This window comes from Myxocyprinus asiaticus, chromosome 33 (genome assembly GCF_019703515.2).
Source record: "Myxocyprinus asiaticus isolate MX2 ecotype Aquarium Trade chromosome 33, UBuf_Myxa_2, whole genome shotgun sequence".
Taxonomy (NCBI): domain Eukaryota; kingdom Metazoa; phylum Chordata; class Actinopteri; order Cypriniformes; family Catostomidae; genus Myxocyprinus; species Myxocyprinus asiaticus.
This window is the reverse complement of record NC_059376.1, coordinates 21,624,239-21,649,130: the sequence shown is the minus strand read 5'-3', so window position 1 is coordinate 21,649,130 and position 24,892 is coordinate 21,624,239. Positions and strand designations below refer to the sequence as shown.

Genomic DNA, 24,892 nt, shown 5'->3' with positions numbered 1-24,892 from the left:
TGTATCTGTTTCTAACCCAAACTTATCATATCGCTTCTGAAGATATGGATTTAACCACTGGAGTTGAATGGTTTACTTTTATGCTGCCTTTTTGTACTTTATGAGCTTCAAAATTTTGGTACCCATTCACTTGGGTTGTGAGTACTAACAGAGCTGAGAATGTTTTGTTTTTTTTTTCAGCAGAAAAAAGAAAGTGTTATACATCAGGGATGGCATGAGGGCAAAATTTTCCTTTTGGGTGACCTATTCCTTTAAGTGAGTAGTATTCTGCTGGTCATTTGATTCTAACCATGTAGAATAAAACAGCTTTTATAAGGTTACTGATATGATGGGAGTCTTCATCTCATGTGAGTGCTCAAGACTTTATACATTTGTTTCAAAATTACTATAAATTAGGGGACCTGGGTAGCTCAGCAAGTATTGACACTGACTACCACACCTGGAGTTGCGAGTTCGAATCCAGGGTGTGCTGAGTGAATCCAGCCAGGTCTCCTAAGCAACCAAATTGGCCCGGTTGCTAGGGAGGGTAGAGTCACATGGGGTAACCTCCTTGTGGTCATGATTAGTGGTTCTCGCTCTCAGTGGGGTGCGTGGTAAGTTGTGTGTGGATCGTGGAGAGTAGTATGAGCCTCCATATGCTGTGAGTCTCTGCGGTGTCATACACAGCGAGCCACGTGATAAGATGTGTGGACTGACAGTCTCAGAAATGGAGGCAACTGAGACTTGTCCTCCACCATCCGGATTGAGGTGAGTAACTGTGCCACCATGAGGACCTACTAAGTAGTGGGAACTGGGCATTCCAAATTGGGAGAAAAGGGGATCAAAATAATAAAAAATCACTAAAAATGTTTTTTGAGAGTAAAATATTTACTTTTTTTATAAGAAAAAAAATTACTGAGTTCAACTTATACAGTCAACTGTGATTATAAGACACATCCACAATACTATGAAATCACTCTGTTTCATAGAGAATAAACAAATGCTGTCTGTGAACCTACATGATAGTTCTCCAGTTTAACCTAAAGGAATATTCCGGGTTCAATACAAATTAAGCTCAATCGACAGCATTTGTGGCATAATGTGGATTACCACAAAAATTTATTTTGACTCGCCCCTACTTAAAAAATAAATAAATAAGTAAATAAAATGAATTAAAAAAAACTGGGTTACTGTGAAGCACTTACAATGGAAGCGAATGGGGCCAATCTGTAACCGTTAAAATACTCACTATTTTAAAAGCATAGCCACAAGATGTAAACAATATACTGGATTTTAGCATGATAAAATCACTTACTAACCTTTTCTGTGTAAAATTAGGTCAAATTTCACAACTTTGTTGCCATGACGTCATAACGCTGTAAACTCTAAAATGACCGTAAAAATTACGATTTAAACAACTTTACAGCTCAAATAAAACAGAAGAATGAATGTAAGTACTTTTATAAAATCATAAGCTTTATATATCTGCCTTTAAACCCTCCAAAAATTGGCCCCCATTCACTTCCATTGTAAGTGCATCACTGTAACCTCGATTTTTTATTTATTTTTATTTTTTTTTAAGAAAGGCAAGTTAAAAATTTGTTTTGTGGTAATAAACATTATTCCACAGTTGCCGTCGATTGAGCTTAATTTATAATGAACCCGGAATATTCCTTTAATGTGTAGTAAAGTTTCTCAGTGTCATTATTTAGAGTAGATGTAAATTATTATTCAGACCGCACGTGATCCTTTCACTTTAGCGCTAGTCAGCAACATTCGTTGCGACTGATGGTGAAATACGTTCTGAGATTTCAATTGTGTTTTGAGCCACCGAGCGCCCCCTGGAGGCTTTATATGTCCTAGGAAACAGTTGCTAGCTTGTAACGTGCAGCTGTGGGAGTTTATGTAAAAGCATGATGGCGGCGGCCTGTGCGAGAACGCTCGGTAAGGTCGGCCGTTTAGTTTTAGATACACCGATATGCCATTTTACTAACTCCGCATCAGCTGTACCGAGAACCTACCTACGGTGTCATGGAAGAGCTTACGGTACCGGCGGTGCTGGTTTTAGATCAAGACTTGTGCTCCCTGCGCCGGTGCGTGGAGGCGGCAGAGTCCTGGGATGCGCCTTCTTGCTCGGTGGTGGCATCGGTTTGTACCAGACCATCAAACTCACACTTCAGCGTCACCTTGCAGAGGAACAGACAAATGTAAATAATTAATTTGTTTAATGAAAGCTTCCACGAAGAATAGTTGTGTGTCTTGAATGAGAGTTGACAGGGTTAACGTACAACTCTAAAAAGTTCAGTATGGATCAATACACGGATTATTTACTCAAGAGTACAAAGTTGTTTGTTAAACTGGCCTTTGTTTGAATATGAACTTGATTTGACTAGGCACCCGAGCTGGGCACAGATCTGAAGTTGATTCTATATCAGTATAAGACCTGTCCGTTCTGCAGCAAGGTGCGAGCCTTCCTGGATTATCATGGTCTGCCATATGAAATCGTGGAGGTCAATCCAGTTATGCGACAGGAGATTAAGTGGTCCACGTACAGAAAAGTTCCCATCCTGATGGTGGACGGGACAGTGGTATGTATGTACCTATTATTTTGCGGTCTTTTACATTGATGGCCATGATGCAGCTTCAGCTCATTGAGTTTACATCTTCTCTTTGTTCCTTTTTCGACAGCAAATCAATGACTCTTCTGTAATTATTAGTGCATTGAAGACATACCTCGTAACCAAGTGAGTATCATTTGCATGCATATTGTCCTGTGAGTTAGAATTCCTTTGCCCAGGTGAATTTGTTATGACCGGATGTAAATCTGCACCTTTAAACATTTGATTTGAGTATTCCATTCATTTGGAAGATATTTTTATTTCCTGCAAACTAAATTACTATTTAAAGAGAGAGTTCACCCAAAAATGAAAATTCATTCAATCATCATTTACTCACCCTCATGCTATCCCAAATTTGTATCACTTTCTTTCTTCTACAGAACAAAAACAAAGATTTTTAGAAGAATATCTCAGCTTTGTAGGTCCATACAATGCAAGTTAATGTTGGACAGAACTTTGAAGGTCCAAAAAGCACATAAAGGTAGCATAAAAGTAATCCATATGACTCCAGTGGTTTAATGATTAGTGTGGGTGAGAAATAGATCACATTTTCACTTTAACATTATTCTTTTGTTTTTGGCGATTTGTATTCTTCATGCATATTGCCATCTACTGGGCAGGGAGGACAATTTGTAGTAAAAAAGACTTACATATTGACCTGTTTCTTTATCATATCGCTTCTGAAGACATGGAATAAAACATACAAAAGTAGTATGGATTACATTTATGCTACCTTTATATGCTTTTGGGACCTTCAAAGGTCTGATCACCATTCACTTTCATTGTATGGACCTACAGAGCTGAAATATTCTTCTAACAATTTTTGTTCAGCAGAAGAAAGTCATACCCATCTGTGATGGCTTGAGGGTGAGTAAACGATGAGAGAAATTGTATTTTTGGGTGAACTGTCCCTTTAATTTTTTCCCAAAGTTTGGGAGAAAGTTCCCAAAATGACCATTTTCACGGTAGCACTATTATTGGTTTAGGCATGCACTGTGTAATGCCTAAAGCTCTTAGATCACATGTAGTTTTCCTAACTCTGGTCTTCATCAGAGGAAGGAACCAAAACATTTTCACTCAAAAGCACAACCCACTGGTGACATTGCATATCCCTGACAGCCTTGTTTTCAGTACCATCAGAAATAAAATATGGTGCTACTCTGAATAAACTCCATAGAGGTGCAGTACCTTCCAGCCCTATGTTCATTTTTATGCTAGTCACTTTGGTGAGACACCATCTGTAAATGTTAAGATAAATGCTCATCTTGACTTGATTTTGAGATTGCCTTTTCACTACCTTTTTTAAGGGAGAGAACTATATCACAGATTCTTGCTTGCTATCCTGAGATGAAGTCAAAGAATGACACCGGGAAAGACGTGACAGAGTTTGGCAACAAGTACTGGGTCATGGTGAACAATGTGGATGCTGATCGTCTGTATCCAGAAAAAAATTCCAGAAAGTAAAGGAAACAAGTCATGTTTTTATTTTTTATTTACTGTAATAATTGACCTTAAGATGGCCTTAAGAAGCTTGGTCCATGTCTTTACTTTTTGCTTAGAGAGGAGATTAAATGGCGGAAGTGGGCAGATGATTGGCTGGTGCACCTAATTTCTCCTAATGTTTACCGTACGCCAACTGAAGCTCTGGCATCCTTTGACTACATAGTACGAGAAGGCAAATTTGGCACCTTTGAGGGCTTCTTTGCCAAGTACTTTGGAGCTGCTGCTATGTGGATCATTTCAAAGAGACTGAAAAATAAGTATGTTTCACTTTCAGGTTTGTTGTTTGCTTTAGTGAAATGGTTTGCACTGCTTTTTAAAAGTGCTGTGTACCACTTTGGGCTGTTTTGGCAGGGGAGGATGTGAGTAAAAGTTAAAGATTGGTCAAAAATATGTTGGTATACAAGTTTAACCTCCTAATACCTATTACTACTCAGACACAATCTGCATGATGATGTAAGACAAGATCTCTACAAAGCTGTCAATGACTGGGTTGCAGCCATTGGAAAAAACAAGAAGTTCATGGGAGGAGAACAACCCAACCTTGCAGATCTGGTATGTGTTTATCTACCAGTTAGTCTGTAATTATTTATACTGTATAATATACATTTTCCAATGTCATAATTAGGGATGGGAATCAGACAAATTATTACTTTGGACTTCTTTATTATTAACATGCGTGTGGTGGAAGTACAGTTTGCTAGATAATATATTTTTATGGTCTTTTATCTTGTGTTTTCACCACAGGCTGTGTTTGGTGTTCTGAGGGTTATGGAAGGCCTTGAGGCTTTTGATGATATGATGGATCATACTAAGGTGAAGAACTGGTACCAGCGAATGCAGAAGGCCACATACCATGTGTCCTAAAATCAATGCTTCTGTCATTACTGCACCAACTCAGAGCACTTGATACCACAGTACAACTCTGGAATGAGCAAGGAATGATGCCATCTAATATTAGTATAATGCTTTTTCCAGCAATTAAACCGGCTTCCTTGTTGAGACATTTTTTTTCTTGGAAAATAATGTCAAAACCAAGAATGTGTTTAATTTAAAGGTATTAACAAAATTGTGTTCACAAAATACCAGGTTCCTTTTTTTTTCTATCATGATTTACTTTACTGTTGAATTGGATTACTGGATTTCTCCCACAGTGTTTTACTGTGGAAATGATAGTTGTGCAACCTGAACCAAATACTATTTAAGTTGAAAACAAGATCATTTGATGCAGACTTTGTGGACAGATTTTAGAGGGATTATTGTGATTTATTTTGTGTAAATCAGCTGACCTCCTTTTCTAATGTGGCTGTTACTCTCTGCTCTTCTCAATGTCTTAATTTGACTTAAACTGATTCAGGGTTGATAACTGCAAATTTTTCAACAAATGATGGTTTGCCCTGAATATGTTGGGCTTTTTCTCTTGTTGTTCTAAATTATTATTTTATTCCCTCTGTAATATTAAAGTGCTGTTCCTCTCATCAAATGGTTTTTAGATTACCTAAGCACAGGCGCTCAGCCCTGATAGATCACTGTAGATGCCTGTGTCTGCCTCAATTTGGATAACGGTTCCCCTGCTTATAAACTTCCATACTGAGCTTGCAGTGACTTTAAGACCATAGCATCCATTTAACCAGGGACATTTGTCTATGCATCCACTTGGAAAATAAATGGAAAGATTTCAAGCAAAAGGTTGTACGTTGTTTGGTCTGTAGTTAAACATATGTTTTATATTTTTAGTTCGTCAAAATTAACATGTAGAATGGATACTACATGTCAAAAGAGAAAATCTTGCAATTTTAAATTACCATTGTATGAGTAGTCTTGACAGTAAAATTATAGAAACAAGTAAAGAATACAGTGTAGTTCTCCAATGCATCAGATTATTTTTCTTCTGATTAGTGTTCAGTGGTCTCAAAAGCACAGATGATCATGAAAAACCTGGTAGAAACAAATTTTAAGTAAATTGCCATGACCATATTGTGTCTGGATGTTTTACTTTTTATAATTCCCATTATTCTGAATTCATTAAAACTTACGTTGGTTAAAGCCATACTGTTAAAAATTAGGTTTTTATTTATTTATTTTTACCAATACTGGAAAACTTTAGTTTTATTTTTATTCATATATTTTCATTTTTCAACAAACAAATTACACTGCTGTTAAAATTCAAGACCTCATCATCACACTGTTATGCTGACAATTCTATATTTTTTTTAGTTTTTTTTTCTTATAATAATAATAATTATTGTTATTATTATTTAAATAGTGTAGAGAGAGACGCTGGAAAGCATAAGGGATGCGAAAGGTCGTCCTGGACATAGCGACACATCGGCTGTGTCTCGTTTAGAAGGCTGTGTGCTAGGTATGACGCGTCCTTTGAAGGCTGCAGTATACCGTGTGTCCTCATTTAAACAAGCCTCTTTAAAACGAGACGGCCTTCGAAGAACAAACGGAAACGGAACGTAACATGGTTGCTATGACAACACGCCACTCTTTAACAAGCGCGAGCGCTTTGAGTGAGAAGGGAACAAAGTCCCTCTGGAAGGGAATGTATGAGGTACATTTTAGGATAGTTACAATGATGTAGAGAGAAAAGAAAATAGATTTTACAGGTGTACTTTTAGTCTAATACTTTATTTTAATTATATATTAATATAATTATACATATTATATACTCTGCACCCATCTATTGAGGTACTTCAACTTGGGAATTAACATTCCTTGCGTTTGAACATAATATTTACCGGCAAATTGGCGTCATTTTTTATTTTAGACATTTCCGTTGAAGCAAAGAATTGTGGGTTGTGAGTGCCCACGAAGGACACAACTCATGCATCCTCCGAATTCCCGTGAAAGAAGGTCGCATTCGAAGGCTGCATTTGAAGTGTCCTACTCGCTTTTATGAAACGAGACAGCCTCTGACGTATGCGGCCGACAAATGCGACCTCCGGAGGACGCATGCTTCCAAACTAGACACAGCAATCGTTACCTTAGAAACAGAAAACGCTTCAGTTCACTGGGCGTTAACACACTTCCTAAATCTTTTTCCGCTGAAGTTTCGAACCAGCCAATGAGATTCGACATAAAAGTGTGAGGCGGGACTTACGCCGTCAGACGCGTCTCCGATTGGAGGCTATTGTTCATGTGAGCGCAAACAACATTTCACTGGGGACGCAAGGTTACGTTAAGGTTAGTGGTTCAAATCCATGCGCATAACATTAATCGTTTTTAAAGTTAACAAATACATTTTTCAATGCACTTCGAATCAAGAGAAATGAACTGTTCGTATATGAGTGAACAGAAATAATGGATTAAGAGAACGGGCATAGACGTGACAGAGTTTTTCTGTTAAACGGATATACATGTTTGAATCCCAACACTCCTGATAAAACATCTTACAAGTTTATGACGCACTGCTAGTGAACGTTTTCGTACTCTTAAAGACACATTGAATACATTCTCAAGGTCCAGTCCCATTGAATCGAAGCGATGAAAACACGGTCGTCCTCTCCACCGGTCCAAGTTCATGTCCCTGACTCAACATCTGTACATGTCCACCTGAAGAAAAGTCCACAGAAGTGTGCAGCAGTGCCACCCAGCCAGGTCAGGCTATATTCCCTCTGTAATTCCAGTCTAAATCTACCATATTGGTTTAACTTGGTCCTTGGTCCTATTTCCCTGAGACACAATGAAATCACTCATCACAACTCATTGAGATTCATTTTACCTTTCAGCAAGGTAAAATGAGCCATTTACGATCCACTGCCAGTGTGAAGGTACGAGCTCCCTGGGTTCCTCCTGGAAAGGCATCTAAACGAAAGGAATACAAGTGGGAGGTGTGCTTAGACTTATTCAGTATTATTTATATCCCGTATTTAACAGTGCATATTACCAAAACAACTCACATTTTTTAATTTAAACTCCAAATGATTGGATTTTATTGACAAAATGTATCAACAGGGGGCGACACACTGTTTGGAGATCATGCCTTGTCCTGCCACTGACTGTTCCTCATCTCCTCTGAGGCTCACTGCTTTGTCCAGTGAAGAGGACAATGTAAAAGGAGTAATTGACAACATCCCCAAATATGAAAGGGAGATTCAAAGTCTTTTGTTAGAAGTTGACTCTATGAGAAGTGAGGTAACGATTGCAAATTAGCATAACCGCCCAGAATTCTCTCTTGGCTTGAACAAGAATTTGATGTTGATGGGAGCAACGTGGTAGGTTTAAATGTTAAAACACTCTCCATGGGCACTCTACAGGTAACGTTACAGCAGAGAGAGGACCAGTTGAAGCACCAGTCACAGCAGTTGAGTGCCTGTCACCATTTTATTGACCAACATGATGAAAGACTAGAGGAAGCCGGTAATGATTTGAGGAGGTCAAAGCTCGAGAATTCTGATCTCCGGAGCACTGTGGATGGGGCACACTGTGATCCTGGACAATTTAGGTATAGTATACTTCTTCCAGGTTTGTTTGTCACATTAGTTTTTGGACAGAGGACTACTCTGAAGAAATTGGTATTGAATGTCTGACAGGTGTTCTCTATGTTGACAGGTCAGAAACAGAACCTCTGCACCAGGAGATAGAAACTTTGCTTAGGAAACTGGTGGAGGCTGAGATAGATGGCCAAGCTGTAGCCAAACAAGTGGCAGTTCTAAGGGAAACCATAGGCAAACTTAGGAAGGTAAAAGGATGGCCAAATTCAAAACTGTGCAGTTTTCTATATAGTTTTACATTTTCTAATATTTCTCATGTCAGTAACTGTCTTGATATTTAAGGGTGGATTCATTTGAAAACCCTCATGTATGATATGTGAATGACAGCATTTAGCAAAACCAAGGCTATAAACTCCTGAAATCTTATTGTGTAGGTAAATGAATGTGTGCAGGACAAAAAACTGTTAAAGACATACTCTGATCAGCTGGGTCGGCAACATGAGCTACTAGAGCAGAAGTTTAACGCCTTTGAAAACACAAACCGCTTTCTCCGACGACTTCTGAGAGTGCAGCATGGATGGGAGGTACAAAACAGTTCTAGCGTACATACTGGATTAGTGTCTCATTTTTTATTTTAGATATTAGTTTTACAATATTGTGTACATTTTTATGAATACTGTTTTGTTTGGTCCATTCTTTGCACCATAGACAGATGCGCTGAGGATGTCTGATGAGAGGGAGATACTAATGAGGAAACTAGCTGATTCAGAGGCTGAAAAAAGGGTTTGTAATCTAATTCCCACATTTTATGTATGCTTCATTCTAATTGTGTATATCCATACTTTTTATATTGTTTTGGAATATAATTGATGTATAAAGTAAATAGTATACTAGGGGTCGACCGATAGTGGAATTAGCTGATACTGTAACTTAGATGGTGGAAAAGGCATATAACCGATTAATCGACCGATAGTTTTTAAAATCGTTTTATAGAATGTTAAAGGGATAGTTCACCCAAAAATGAAAATTCTTTCATCATTTACTCACTCTTATGCCATCCCAGGTGTGCATGCATGGCCGTATCCACCATTGAGGTCACCAAGGTCCGGACCTCTGTATTTTATCCCGAGGTGTATATTAAAAGTCATAAAACAATTGCCTAATAATAACTCATTGGTGCCGCAAAGATAACCAACCTTCTCAGGTGACTGCTTGCTTGAGTTGACCAATGAATTCGGCTGGGGGGCGGGCTTTGCGCTCCACTGTGCTGGACTATGACAACAAACCGGGCAGGGCAGGCACCTTAATCCGCTGAAGCGTTATGAGGTAACTAGAGAAACGGACTGATAATGATATGCTTTTCTTTCATATCAGTTTGTGTAGGGTTAAAATGCATGTTAAAATGATGAGGTACCACTATATATTTTTATTTTCATTGCAAGATTATCCTAGCAGAGGCCTGTAACATTTGCAAATAAATACCAATTTACCCTGTGTTTACTTTCTTTACTTACACACGAAAATGAAAAGACTGCATCAATTTAAGATCAGCTTTGGGAAGGGAAGCAACAAGGGACAAGATGAGACTGAGAGAAAAAGAGAAGATGATGGAGATGAGAGAGGAAGTGGAGGTACTACCCACTGTGCCCAGAATATGATTAGCATTGTTACTGTGCTGTTTAACACAAACAAAAACTGACCTGATCTCATTCAAACAATGTAGGCCTAATTACCAAAGAAATATATGTTCTTTGGTAATTAGAGTTAAGCCTATAGGTTCAATTTAATTTCATAAGTGTAGTGTCATAATACAGTATAGTACTATTGTATAGATATAATTTTGTATAAAACACATTTTTCCTACGTTTATGTACTGCTTGAGACACATTTCTGTAATTCAAATCCAAAAAGATCATTTATGCTACTGCACACTGACATGGTTTTAAAGCTATTATTATCCAACGTCTTAAAATGCACATACACTATATTGCCAAAAGTATTCGCTCATCTGCCTTTAGACGCATATGAACTTAAGTGACATCCCATTCTTAATCCATAGGGTTTAATATGACGTCGGCCCACCCTTTGCAGCTATAACAGCTTCAACTCTTCTGGGAAGGCTTTCCACAAGGTTTAGGAGTGTGTTTATGGGAATTTTTGACCATTCTTCCAGAAGCGCATTTGTGAGGTCAGACACTGATGTTGCACGAGAAGGCCTGGCTCGCAGTCTTCGCTCTAATTCATCCCAAAAGTGCTCTATCGGGTTGAGGTCAGGACTCTGTGCAGGCCAGTCAAGTTCTTCCACACCAAACTCGCTCATCCATGTCTTTATGGACCTTGCTTTGTGCACTGGTGCACAGTCATGTTGGAACAGGAAGGGGCCATCCCCAAATTGTTCCCACAAAGTTGGGAGCATGGAATTGTCCAAAATCTCTTGGTATGCTGAAGCATTCAGAGTTCCTTTCACTGGAACTAAGGGGCCAAGCCCAGCTCCTGAAAAACAACCCCACACCATAATCCCCCTCCACCAAACTTCACAGTTGGCACAATGCAGTCAGACAAGTACCGTTCTCCTGGCAACCGCCAAACCCAGACTCGTCCATCAGATTGCCAGATGGAGAAGCGTGATTCGTCACTCCAGAGAACGCGTCTCCACTGCTCTAGAGTCCAGTGGCGGCGTGCTTTACACCACTGCATCCGACGCTTTGCATTGCACTTGGTGATGTATGGCTTGGATGCAGCTGCTCGGCCATGGAAACCCATTCCATGAAGCTCTCTACACACTGTTCTTGAGCTAATCTGAAGGCCACATGAACTTTGGAGGTCTGTAGCGATTGACTCTGCAGAAAGTTGGCGACCTCTGCGCACTATGCGCCTCAGCATCCGCTGACCCCGCTCTGTCATTTTACGTGGCCTACCACTTCGTGGCTGAGTTCCTGTCATTCCCAATCGCTTCCACTTTGTTATAATACCACTGACAGTTGACTGTGGAATATTTAGTAGCGAGGAAATTTCACGACTGGACTTGTTGCACAGGTGGCATCCTATTACAGTACCATGCTGGAATTCACTGAGCTCCTGAGAGCGGCCCATTCTTTCACAAATGTTTGTAGAAGCAGTCTGCATGCCTAGGTGCTTCATTTTATACACCTGTGGCCATGGAAGTGATTGGAACACCTGAATTCAATTATTTGGATGGGTGAGCGAATACTTTTGGCAATATAGTGTATGTCGATCAGGGAAATCAACATTTTTTGCCCCCCAACCCCGCTACCAAACTTAGTTTTTGGACCTCGGTATTTTTTAAACCCTGCATACGGCCATGTGTGCATGACTTTCTTTCTTCAGCAGAACACATCTGAAGAAAAATATCTCAGGTTAATGTCTTCTGGTAAATTAATTAATGTATTCTAAAGGTTAAATGAATGTCTTCTAATGCGATACAATCACTTTTGGTGCAAAAAAGTTCAATATTTAAGTACTTTTTAACTAAAAATTACTGTTTCCAGTCAGCAGCAGTATGGGCATTCATGAGAGGGCAGAGTTCATGCGGTCTCTCATGTGACGTATTCGGGTTGGCATGTTACGAACGTACTCTCACGTTTTTCTGTCGGTTGAGACATCCAGGATAAGCACACAAACGTGCCATTGTGAAAAACATACAGATACATATACAGATGTTAACTAGCTTCTGTACAGCATTCCTCTTACTCCTAGCGCTGCTCTTCCGGGTGTGTCACATGTGCGTCAATTCTCACGTGAACATGCCAACACGATTACTTAAAAACGTGCATACTGCTGCTGACCGGAAGTGATGATTTATGGTTAAAAAGTACTTAAATGTTAATCTTTTTCACACCAAAAGCGATCGTATTGCTTTAGAAGATATTAATTTAACCGTTGGAGATGTTAATGCTGACTATCTGATCTTTTTGGAGCTTCAACAGAGTCAAATCACCATCCACTTGCATTTTAAGGACCTACTGAGCTGAGATATTTTCATGTTTTTCTTCAAATGTGTTCTGCTGAAGAAAGTCACACACCTGGGATGGCATGAAGATGAGTAAATGAGAGAATTTTCATTATTGGGTGAACTATCCCTTAAAAAAAATGTAGTCTTTTCTTATTGTGAGGGGTGCAGACAGAGGTAACAAGAGTCCAAAATGAATAAAATCCCAGATGTAGTTTATTGTTCAACCAAAATCCCAATGCTAACCAGGAAAAAAAATGGTGTATAAAAGAGGACTTTTAAATATAAACATGCCCGAAATTCACAATAGACTGTTATTTTGAAGGATGGAGACTTGGCTCTGTAACAATGCTCAATATTTACCAAATAAATCTTTTTTTTTTTTTATAGCCGATGCATTCACCAGATGAAAGGTTTTGTAAATAGATATTTCATCAGAAGAGGTTTAATGTGGAATAAAGTTTATTATCATTCACAAGATATGAAGTTGGAGACACAATATATGTGCTGACGGGACACGTTTCCATATACTTGGATTTTTCCTTGCATGCCCTCGCTTTAATTTAGAACACTTGATTGAACTAATCAAAATAACAAAACATGCATTGAAGAGAAGATAAAAATATAGGTGAATATTGTCAATGATGAAAGATTTAGATTCAGCTAATATCCACGAGGTGTCAGTGATTTCACCTTTAGAGACTGTTTTTATACTGTGAATATCTGTAGAATCAAACAGCGCCGGCCACAGAGGAACACGGAGGAATAAAAAAGGAAAAGAAGAACTATCGGCAACTATTGCCATAGATTTTTTCAGATTACCAATTGTTCAAACTATCTGCACCGATCAATAAGTAAAACCAATACATCGATCTACCTATAGTATACCCACATCTGTGTGTTCATCTCAATTGTGAGCACAGCTTAATATATATATAGGGAAAGTAGCATGAAGCTTAAATGCATTATAAGATTTTAGTTTTTAGTCATGGTCAGAAATTCCTTGTTAATTATATTACTAGTTATTCTTATATTCCCTTTTAGAAACTTGAGTCTAAACTCAACAACAAGGAAAAGGAGGCCAATCAGCTAGCTGAGAATTTGGAAACTGAAAAGGTGATAATGATTTCCACTTCCTAATTCTCTTACTTTTCTATTAATTTGTAAAAACATTTTCCACAGCATGTTGCCTCTTCTACTTTTCTCTTAATATTTTGTGTATAGTACATTTGCAACATTTTCATTGCTTGCCTAAATTCAGGAGTTTTTTCAAGAAGCTGTTTGTGATGAGTGCTATCTTTATCTTCTCAGGATCATCTAAAGAGCACAGGAGAGCTGTCCAAGATTCTCGAATCTACCCGTAGTCGTCTGCAGAACCAGCTGCACAAGAAAGAGGCTGAAAATAACCGTCTGGAGGCTCAGATCCAAGTAAGTTGATCTCGCACGTCTAAAGGGCAGACTGTGAAGCTCCTGTTTCAAAGCTCTATCTTTTATACAAGATTTATGGTTTTCATTTAAATGAATGGAGTGATATGTCATTCAGAAATGGGCATCGTAAATTAAAGGGATAGTTCACCCAAAAATGAAAATTCTCTCATTATTTACTCACCCGCATGATATCCCAGGTGTGTATGACTTTCTTTCTTCACCAGAACACATTTGAAGAAAAATAGTAAAATATCTTAGTTCAGTAGGTCCTTAAAATGCAAGTGAATGGAGATTTCTCCTTTTGAAGCTCCAAAAATCACAGACAGTCAGCATAAACGTCATCGATACGACTCCAGCTGTTAAGTGAATGTCTTCTAATGCGACACGATCGCTTTTAGTATGAAAAAAGTATACTTTTTTCACTATAATCCAACACTTCACGAGAGGGTGGAGCCAAGCGGTCTCTCATATGACGTATTCCTGTTGCCGTGATACAGAAGTAATCTCACGTTCTCCACTCGGTTGAGACATTCAGGATAAGCACACAAACGCACCATTGTGAGTAAAGAAACAGATCAATACAGATCTAAACTAAAATCAACAAAGCTTCTGTACAGCGTTCCTCCTACTCAGTTGTAAACATCGCTGCTCTTCCGGCTGTGATGCACGTGCTTCAGTTCTCACGTGTTTCAAATGCCAATGCGATTACGTGACGCGTATACCACTGCTTACCGGAAGCATGATTTAGAGTTAAAAAAGTACTTAAATACATTTGAAGTCAGAAGTTTACATACACCTTAGCCAAATACATTTAAACTCAGTTTTTCACAAATCCTGACATTTAATCGTAGAAAACATTCCCTGTCTTATGTCAGTTAGGATCACTACTTTATTTTAAGAATATGAAATGTCAGAATAATAGTTTATTTCAGCTTTTATTTCTGTCATCACATTCCCAGTGGGTCAGAAGATTACATGCACTTTGTTATTATGTGGTAGCATTGCCTTTAAATTGTTTAACTTTAGTCAAACATTTTGGGTAGCCTTCCACAAGCTTCTCACAATAAATTGCTGGAATTTTGGCCCATTCCTTCAGACAGAACTGGTGTAACCGAGTCAGGTTTGTAGGCCTCCTTGCTCACACACGCTTTTTTAGTTCTGCCCACAAATTTTCTATCGGATTGACGTCAGGGCTTTGTGATGGCCACTCCAATACCTTGACTTTGTTGTCCTTAAGCCATTTTGTCACAACTTTGGAGGTATGCTTGGGGTCATTGTCCATTTGGAAGACCCATTTACGACTGAGCTTTAACTTCCTGGCTGATGTCTTGAGACGTTGCTTCAATATATCCACATAATTTTCCTTCCTCATGATGCCATCTATTTTGTGAAGTGCACCAGTCCCTCCTGCAGCAAAACACCCCCACAACATGACCATGCTTCACGGTGGGATGGTGTTCTTCAGCTTTCAAGCCTCACCCTTTTTCCTCCAAACATAACGATGGTCATTATGGCCAAACAGTTACATTTTTGTTTCATTAGACCAGAGGACATTTCTCCAAAAAGTAAGATCTTTATCCCCATGTGCACTTGCAAACTGTAGTCTGGCTTTTTTATGGCAGTTTTGGAGCAGTGGCTACTTCCTTGCTGAGCAGCCTTTCAGGTTATGTCGATATAGGACTCATTTTACTGTGGATATAGATACCTGTCTACCTGTTTCCTCCAGCATCTTCACAAGGTCCTTTGCTGTTGTTCTGGGATTGATTTGCACTTTTCACACCAAACTATGTTCATCTCTTGGAGACAGAATGTGTCTCTTTCCTGAGCGGTATGATGGCTGCGTGGTCCCATGGTGTTTATACTTGTGTACAGATGAACTGTTTCTATTTCTACAGATGAACGTGGTACCTTCAGGCATTTGGAAATTGCTCCCAAGGAGGAACCAGACTTGTGAAGGTCCAAAAAAAAATTTCTGAGGTCTTGGCTGATTTTTTTATTTTTATTTTCCCATGATGTCAAGCAAAGAGGCACTGAGTTTGAGGGTAGGCCTTAAAATATATCCACAGGTACACCTCCAATTTAGTACAGCGCCTATCAGAAGCTAATTGTCTAAAGGCTTGACATAATTTTCAGGAAATTTCCAAGCTGCTTAAAGGCACAGTTAACTTATAAGTGTATGTAAACTTCTGACCCACTGGAATTGTGATTTAATCAATTAAAAGTGAAACAATCAGTCTGTAAACAATTTTTGGAAAAATTACTCATGTCATGCACAAAATAGATGTCCTAAACGACTTGCCAAAATTATAGTTTGCTAATATTAAATCTGTGGAGTGGTAAAAAAAAAATTGTTTTAATGACTTCAACCTAAGTGTATGTAAACTTCTGACTTCAACTGTATTTATCTTTTTCGCACCAAAAGCAATCGCTTTTGAAGACATACATTTAACAGCTGGTGTCGCATGGATGACGTTTATGCTGACTGTCTGTTCTTTTTGGAGCTTCAAAAGAGAAATCTCCATTCACTTGCATTTTAAGGACAGACTGAGCTAAGTTATTTTTCTTCAAATGTGTTCTGGTGAAGAAAGAAAGTCATACACACCTGGGACATCATGAGCGTGAGTAAATAATGAGAGAAATATCATTTTTGGTGAACTATCCCTTTAAGGCCCAGAGCACTACATGCAATAATAAAAATCAAAACAAAATGATACTAAGTTGTTCTCCTGTACTGTGGCTCAGAGGCTAGAGGGCACACTGCAGCAAAAACAGGAGGAGGTTCAAGGTCTGCTGGAGCAGATGAGAGAGTTGAAACAGCACTGTGAAGGGGACAGAGACATCCATAAACAGGTCTTTGAGGACCAGAGAAAACGGGCTGAACAAAGCGTGAATACAGCAGCCCAGCTCTCTACACAACTCCTGGAGAGGGTACGGAAACGCAAGAGGCCACTTCATACAGTATATGGTACTGCACAGCAGAACAACAATTAAAATTTACTACAGGTTTTCAAACCATATTCAGATGCTCTTCTGTCTCTGTGGTTCATTTTATGGATCACTAGACTTATGAGGCACTAATAAGTTAAATAATTCTCACCAAGAAGTACTGTGGCAGTACCATTGTGCAGTTTATGGTATCAAATAGTTTAAGCATGGTACTTTGATATAAATGCAGTGGTACTGAAGGATCAATGATCAACATTTATTATGGTTTTTGTATGGTACTCCAGGGTAATACAAAAGAAAATCATGGTACACATTTCTTTTTTTACTAACGTGGTACTTTGCCCAAAAAACATGGTAAAACCATGGCAATTTTTGTCAGTGTAATAATCTGAAGATGTGATTTTTGTACAGTTGAAGTCAGAAGTTTACATACACCTTAGCCAAATACATTTAAACTCAGTTTTTCATAATTCCTGACATTTAATCGTAGAAAATATTACCTGTCTTTGGTCAGTTAGGATCACTACTTTATTTTAAGAATGTGAAATTTCAGAATAATAGTTGAGAGAATGATTTATTTCAGCTTTTATTTCTTTCACATTACCAGTGGGTCAGAAGTTTACATACACTTTGTTAGTATTTGGTAGCATTGCTTTTAAATTGTTTAACTTGGTCAAATGTTTTGGGTAGCCTTCCACAAGCTTCTCACAATAAGTTGCTGGAATTTTGGCCCATTCCTTCAGACAGAACTGGTATAACTGAGTCAGGTTTGTAGGCCTCCTTGCTCACACATGCTTTTTCAGTTCTGCCCACAAATCTTCTATCGGATTGAGGTCAGGGCTTTGTGATGGCCACTCCAATACCTTGACTTTGTTGTCCTTAAGCCATTTTGCCACAACTTTGGAGGTATGCTTGGGGTCATTGTCCATTTGGAAGACCTATTTGCAACCAAGCTTAAACTTCATGGTTGATGTCTTGAGATGTTGCTTCAATATATCCACATAATTATCCTTCCTCATGATGCCATCTATTTTGTGAAGTGCACCAGTCTCTCCTGCAGCAAAGCACCCCCACAACATGATGCTGTCACCCCCATGCTTCACAGTTGGGATGGTGTTCTTCAGCTTGCAAGCCTCACCCTTTTTCCTCCAAGCATAACGATGGTCATTATGGCCAAACAGTTCAATTTTTGTTTCATCAGACCAAAGGACATTTCTACAAAAAGTAAGATCTTTGTCCCCATGTTCACTTGCAAACTGTAGTCTGGCTTTTTTATTGTGGTTTTGGAGCATTGGCCCATTCCTTGCTGAGCAACCTTTCAGGTTATGTCGATATAGGACTCATTTTACTGTGGATATAGATACTTGTCTACCTGTTTCCTCCAGCATCTTCACAAGGTCCTTTGCTGTTGTTCTGAGATTGATTTGCACTTTTCGCACCAAACTACGTTCATCTCTAGGAGACAGAATGCATCTCCTTCCTGAGTGGTATGATGGCTGCTTGGTCCCATGGTGTTTTATACTTACGTACACAGATGAACGTGGTACCTTCAGGCATTTGGAAATTGCTCCCAAGGATGAACCAGACTTGTGGAAGTCCACAATTTTCTTGCTGAGGTCTTGGCTGATTTCTTTTGATTTTCCCATGATGTCAAGCAAAGAGGCACCGAGTTTGAAGGTAGGCCTTAAATCCACAGATTCACCTCCAATTTATTCCAATTAGCCTATCAGAAGCTAATTGGCTAATTGCATAAGGGCTTGACATCATTTTCTAGAATTTTCCAAGCTGCTTAAAGGCACAATTAATGTAAACTTATGGCCCACTGGAATTGTGATATAGTCAATTAAAACTGAAACAATCTGTCTATAATCAATTTTTGGAAAAATTACTTGTGTCATGCACAAAGTAGATGTCCTAAAGACTTGCCAACACTATCGTTTGCTAATATGAAATTAGTTTAAATGACTTCAACCTAAGTGTATGTAAACTTCTGACTTCAACTAAATTCCGCACCTGCATTCCAATCTACATCTTGTGGTAATTCTTCTCATGATCACACAGCGTATTTTCATGAGCTGAATGGGAGGCTAAACAAAAAGTTAAAATGTGACGAGACTGCAGTATACCCAACAGACTCGTGCAGCGCATGCAAACCATTCTTGCATCACAAGCCGGCAGTGCATCAATTTCGGTTAATCACGCGAGTGGACGCATGTGTTTTTGCTTAAATATTACACTTGTTGGGCGCATAAAATATCCTGGAAATTTGCACCTTGAAAAGAGTGGGAACCCTGAGTGTGGACTATGGCTGATGTTTTTCTGTGTCACCCTCTCAGTAGACTCAGTTAGCAGAGGCTCTCTCCTCTGCTGAGGAGCTTTGGCAGCATTACTCCAAACAGAACAGAGAGAAGAGCCAACTCGAGCTGGAGGTCACCACATTAAACAAGTCAGTAACTCTTGTTTTATCCATTTGCTTTAAGCTCAGTCTAGTCAGTGTCTAGAGTTGATTATTTTTACCTGAATTATGGATTGTGTTCTGACTAATTTATTGCAGTTGTTTCTGTATGCCAGTGCATTATCAGGCTGTCAAATTCTCTTTTTATTTATTTGTCCCTCTATTCCTTGGTTAAAAAAAAAGTCCTGCTTTTAAAATATTATTAATGACTGACAGTCAAATTAAAGCAAAAATGCTTAATTGGTGTATTTCATGGAGCTTTAATGGACCCCTATACCATCCCAGCCCTGCCCCTATGCATTATCATCATGATGATGGTGGTGTGGTCTATTCTATTTGCAGTCGGCTCACTGAGTTGACTGAACATTTGCGCAGTTGTGAGGAGAAGTCCTGCACTGAGAGAGAGGGGTTTCTCAGCCGGCTGCACTCCCTCACCTCAGAGGCCACCTCAACCAGACTGGAGAACCAGAGACACAAGGCAATAACTATATCAAGTTGTGGATGTCTAAATCATGATTTTGTCAGTCACACTTTATATTAGGTGGCCTTAACTACTATGTACTAACATTAAATACATACAAGACTATGTATTTACTAGAGCTGCCCCTGTCCAAAGATTTTCATAGTCGACTAGTAGTTGTTAGTTTAAGCCATTAGTCGACTATTTGTCGCACGTTTATGATATTAATTTAATTACTTATATATATATTTTGGGGGGCATCAGAAAATGGTTTCAGTTCCAGGGCTGAGAAAGAATGTTATAAGTAACATTACTAACACTGTTCTACATTACAGAGAAATACTAAACTGTTATAATGAGCCTTTAAAATATAAATTTTACAAGCGCACACATGAAGCAAGCCGCAGCAACACCGGCAAAAGCGGTAATGATTCTGAATGTGTCGGAAAAACCAGCAAGGAGACTGTCTGAACATTTTGTTAATTTATAGGTACATTAGGGTTGTGCCGATAGACGATGATCTCGGGGATCGACAATGGTCAGCGTGATCGCCAATAGCTGATGACTTTGACGATGTCAAGACGATATTTGGCACATTTTCCCGTTAATGTATTAAATTATTATTTTTAGGTTATTATTATTGTCAAATTAATATTACAAATAATTTGCCTGTAGACACACAGACACGTGCTTGAAGAAACACACTTTATTATATTATTAAGAACAGATGACAGAAAAGCTGTCTATGCGCATGTATGACACGCTGTTTGTACGGAGGCGTGAAGTCTCGTGGAACACGCGCATATAAAAGGTTCTCACTCTTTCTTTGTTTCTGTCTTCTGAATGTTTTTTTTTTTTTTTTTTTTGCAAGAACAGTATCGTTTATGAGTGCTGCAAATGATCTCAGATATCTCGGCTCAGGAGGTGCTTTGAGTTCAGTTCACTTTATTTCCACAAAGCAGTTCATTGTGACCACAACTCTGCAGCCTATAGCCTACATCTGTGATTAAAACATAAAATAATACAAAAACACGTTCACCTGGAACCATGATTTATATTTCAGTGATTATTATCATCATTATAATTATTGTTTTTACATTTATAATTGTTTGAAATGTCTTCATTTGTGTAAGTAATTTTTCGCCTGCATGTTTAGATGGATACTTGCCTGATGGTAAATGGAAAGGTGGTTACTTATAATTTTTTGATCACTTCGTTATTTTAATTGTTTTTTCATTTCATTTGGAGTGCAATTTGAATTTAGAAATGTATTTGATTTAAGTTTTTCGTTTTTTAAATAAATTAATTTTCAATGCAAAATCACTAGAGCAAAAATGTTCACCGATCCCTCAGCCGTGTGTTGCCGGTGTAATTGGATATTTCTATATATATCTATATATACATAATAAAAAAAAATATATATATATATATATATATATATATATATATATATATATATATATTATTGTGAAGGAGGGAACAAAACAAATTTATTCACACACATAATGTATTTTCCCGGACAACAAAATAAGTAGGTTCTTTGCCAGAGAGGCGTTGCCCTTCACAATTGTTGAAGCCATCTTTCAAAAAGTTGAACAACACACATTTTAATTGCACTTATTTTTTTTTATTTTTTTTCATTTTCATTTTAATTTTTAGTTAAAATAAATAAAAAATAAAGTTCAAAGTTTGAAATCAAGGTGTCTTGCTTTATTGCATAGGCATAACTCTAACCCTGCTTAATGAAAATTACCCCATAGTACCACCTAGCATCCAATCAGCGGTAATACCAGTGTTCGTGAGTTTGAACGTGAATAATTAATTACCACATGGACCAGCCATGTAAACGATCATGTCTGCATGTCACTGACTGTGTGACTTTGCCACTTCCTGTGGAGTTTTTTTCTGCGACCAACCGACCAATCAAAACTTGGTCGACCAAGACTCTTCTCATCAACTAACGTTTGGTCAACTATTAGGGGGCAGCTCTAGTATTTACTGTGTAACTACATGTTGTTCTGCAAAATATCCACATTTGCTGCTACTGAGGTTGAGGTACGGGTAGGTTTAGGAGTAAAGTTAGGGTTAGGATAAGGGGTTAGGGTTAGGATAAGGGGTTAGAGTTAGGTTTTGGGGTAAGGGTTGGGTTAGGGGTGAAGTTAACTGTGTAACTACAAATGTAACTAAATGCAACATGTATGTACATAATAAGTACATTGTATCAAATGGTTAAGTACATAGTAGTTAAGCCCATCTAATATAATGTTGGTCCATTTTGTCTTTCACAAAAAACATTCTAAATCTACGCTCTGTTCCAAAAAACTAGTCTACCTAGACAGCATTTTCTAGGCACCATGGTCATGGCTGCGACCAGCTATTCCAAAAAGTAGGAAGCGTAATTACCAAGAGACTTAAAGTTCACATCAGGTGTGGCATTTGCGACATGACCTAGGATACCTTCTTTTGGCCAAAATCTAAGGCAACATTGCATGTTTGCTTTGTGGAGAAGGCAACCCCAGTATGCATTGCAAAACTTTTCAGTTTGGATGCTTAGGAAGCTGCTGCCTATGTAGACTGAAGGTAGCCTACTTGGTTTTGGAGCAGTGTTCTTGTTTTGCTCTTGTCCTTTTTACAGTCGTAAGGTTTTGGAAGAATTCAGCTGTTAATTTTTGTGCTTTATTTTGCATGTTTTTTCCATTAGACCACTCTGTCAGCTACAGAAGACCGATTGTCTTTGTTTCAGTCTGAGGTGGAACAGCTGAAGACTTCTCTCAAAGACTTTGAGAGTCTGGTAGAGGGTTACAAGAGCCAGGTGCTTTCAATATACTGTTCTTCTAGCTCATAAAAATCTATCTTCATTTAGTGTCAGTGCATTAACCTCTCAAAATGCTTGCAGCTGCAAAAGACGCGTTTGGAGTCTGAGGAATACTCTTTGAGGCTGGAGCTGGCGGAGGCGGCGGCACGGAGTGACCGTGCAGAAGTGGAGAGGGAGGTGGAACAGGGCCGCAAGCAGTTCCAGGCCAGGTTGAAGGAGCTGCATGATGCTCTGAAACATTCTGAAGAGCAGTTCAGAGAGGCCAGAGAGAACATGCACATACAGGAAAGGAGAAATGCTGAGCAGAACAGCACTCTGTCTGAACTCAGGATCAAGGTAATGTTTACTGAGACCACACATGTACAAGAAACACCCCATGAAATTGCTTGATGAGTGCAGGTTTCTATGCTGTGTTGATATATTTCCTATTGAACCCTGAAATTTGGTCAGGTCATGACGAATGACCCTTCCTATTTCATTTTTTATGGCCAGTAGGCTGTAGTTACGTCACAGCCATGAACGTTCTTGTTAGTCGATTACATATGTTATTAGACCCACATTCTCATTCTCGAGAGTATTTGATTGGACACAAATCTGTGTAGTGCAAGATCAGTCATAGTCATCGATATTTATGGTCCGTTTTCCTTTAAAAGAAAGGCTACATTTTAAATGTATCTGCTAAAAGGCTAATGCTTTTAAAGGAATAGTTCACCCAAAAAGGAAAATTTTCTCACCCTAATGCCATCCCAGATGTGTTTGTCTTTCTTTCATTTGCTGAACACAAGTGAAGATTTTTAGATGAATATTTCAGCTCTGTTGGTCCATACATTTCAAGATAATGGGTGCCAAAATTTTGAAGCTCCAAAGTACACATCAGGGCAACATAAAAGTACTCCAGACGACTCTGGTGGTTAAATCCATATATTCTGAAGCGATATGATAGGTGTGGGTGAGAAACAGATCAATATTTATGTCCTTTTTACTATAAAAAAAGGAGGGTGAGTAAATCATGAGAATTTTCATTTTTTGGGTTAACTATCCCTTTAATGTCTTAAAAGTTACACCACAGATAATAGAATTAAATCAGGCTGTTTGTCATTCTTTATTTGCATTTAGATGGAGCAGCAGGATTGCAAAATAGAGACATTCCGGAAGAAGTATGTGTTTCTGCTTGAAGAAAACACTCAGCTGAAATGCTCTGTAGAAAGCATGGAAAGGTCTGCTTCACATCCACTTTATAATTAATATGGAAACTCTGCATTATGAAAAAAATATCAACATTCACAAATCACAGCAAATTCTTCCTGTAGTTCCTTTGCAGTTTTTCAACCTTGTCATTTTTTTTTTTTTCTATCATTCTGTCGACACAGGAAGTTGGAAGAGGTGAGCACTCAGAACAGGGATCTGCTTCAGGTTATTACCAAGCGTGAGGAGACAATCCACCACACACAGCTGTGTCTGGAGGAGAAGACCTGGGAGTGTGACTCCCTCTTCAGACAGGCAGAACAGGCTAGGGAGGAGGCACAGAGACAGGTCCCATAATGGTCCATTAAGCAACTTTTTATTTCTGTAGTACATTTTGTTTCTTTACATGGGGCTTTAGTATATTATGGCCCTTCCCATAGTATAAATAGAATACATGTTCATGGAATGAACTTTAACTCATGCATTGATAATGTTACAATGAAATGTTCTAAACTCAAGCAAATGCATGCTTTATTGAGTTTGGTTTGTTTACAGATGGACCAGTGTCTAGAGCGGATTTTGTCCAAAGAACAGTCAGCTCAGTCCAAAAAGCTGGATTTGGAGACCCAGTTGAGCCTGGCTAAAAATGAGCTGGGGCAGCTACGCCGCAGCAAAGATGATGTGAGTGTTCAGACTGTGACCTCTAAAACTTACACAACACTAAACAAGGGTGACAAGATTAGTTACAAGAAAATATTTTGAAAATTGTTGGGATTACACTAACCAATGATCTATAGAATAATGAGGATTCTGCTGTAAAATTGTCATTATTGTCGAATGTTCATTGTATTGTGGCTAAGAGCTTCTCAGAACTGTTGGTGTTTTTTTTTCTCAGATGGAGAAGCGATTTCAGTGCAAACTTCAAGACATGAAGAACCAGTTAGAGCAGGTGAACAGCACCAATCGCAGCCTGCAGAACTATGTGCACTACCTGAAGTCCTCATACACCAATGTGTTTGGAGACTCTGCACTCACAAGCTCACTGAATATCCATATCTGAAGTGTGACAATCATGAATGTGCAGTTTCTTTATTTAA

At 38.6% G+C, this 24,892-nt stretch overlaps 2 protein-coding genes across 2 annotated transcripts; both read left to right on the top strand.

Annotated features, from left to right (window-relative positions):
* Positions 1 to 1,849: 1,849 nt before the first annotated feature.
* Positions 1,850 to 5,802, top strand: LOC127424173 (prostaglandin E synthase 2-like). The gene is made up of 7 exons (XM_051669131.1): positions 1,850 to 2,186; positions 2,373 to 2,567; positions 2,668 to 2,723; positions 3,905 to 4,057; positions 4,157 to 4,357; positions 4,535 to 4,652; positions 4,845 to 5,802. The coding sequence occupies exons 1-7, from the start codon at positions 1,893 to 1,895 to the stop codon at positions 4,962 to 4,964; spliced, it is 1,137 nt and encodes a 378-aa protein (XP_051525091.1). The 5' UTR covers positions 1,850 to 1,892; the 3' UTR covers positions 4,965 to 5,802.
* Positions 5,803 to 6,913: 1,111 nt separating this feature from the next.
* On the top strand, positions 6,914 to 24,863 carry LOC127424370 (outer dense fiber protein 2-like). Its single transcript, XM_051669499.1, has 18 exons — positions 6,914 to 7,700; positions 7,832 to 7,933; positions 8,058 to 8,237; positions 8,360 to 8,547; positions 8,655 to 8,784; positions 8,971 to 9,120; positions 9,245 to 9,319; positions 13,551 to 13,622; positions 13,818 to 13,934; positions 16,677 to 16,862; positions 19,220 to 19,326; positions 19,678 to 19,813; positions 22,497 to 22,607; positions 22,692 to 22,946; positions 23,727 to 23,827; positions 23,981 to 24,143; positions 24,351 to 24,476; positions 24,691 to 24,863. Exons 1-18 carry the CDS (start codon positions 7,587 to 7,589, stop codon positions 24,853 to 24,855), a joined length of 2,478 nt encoding a protein of 825 aa, XP_051525459.1. The 5' UTR covers positions 6,914 to 7,586; the 3' UTR covers positions 24,856 to 24,863.
* The last annotated feature ends 29 nt before the right edge of the window (positions 24,864 to 24,892 follow it).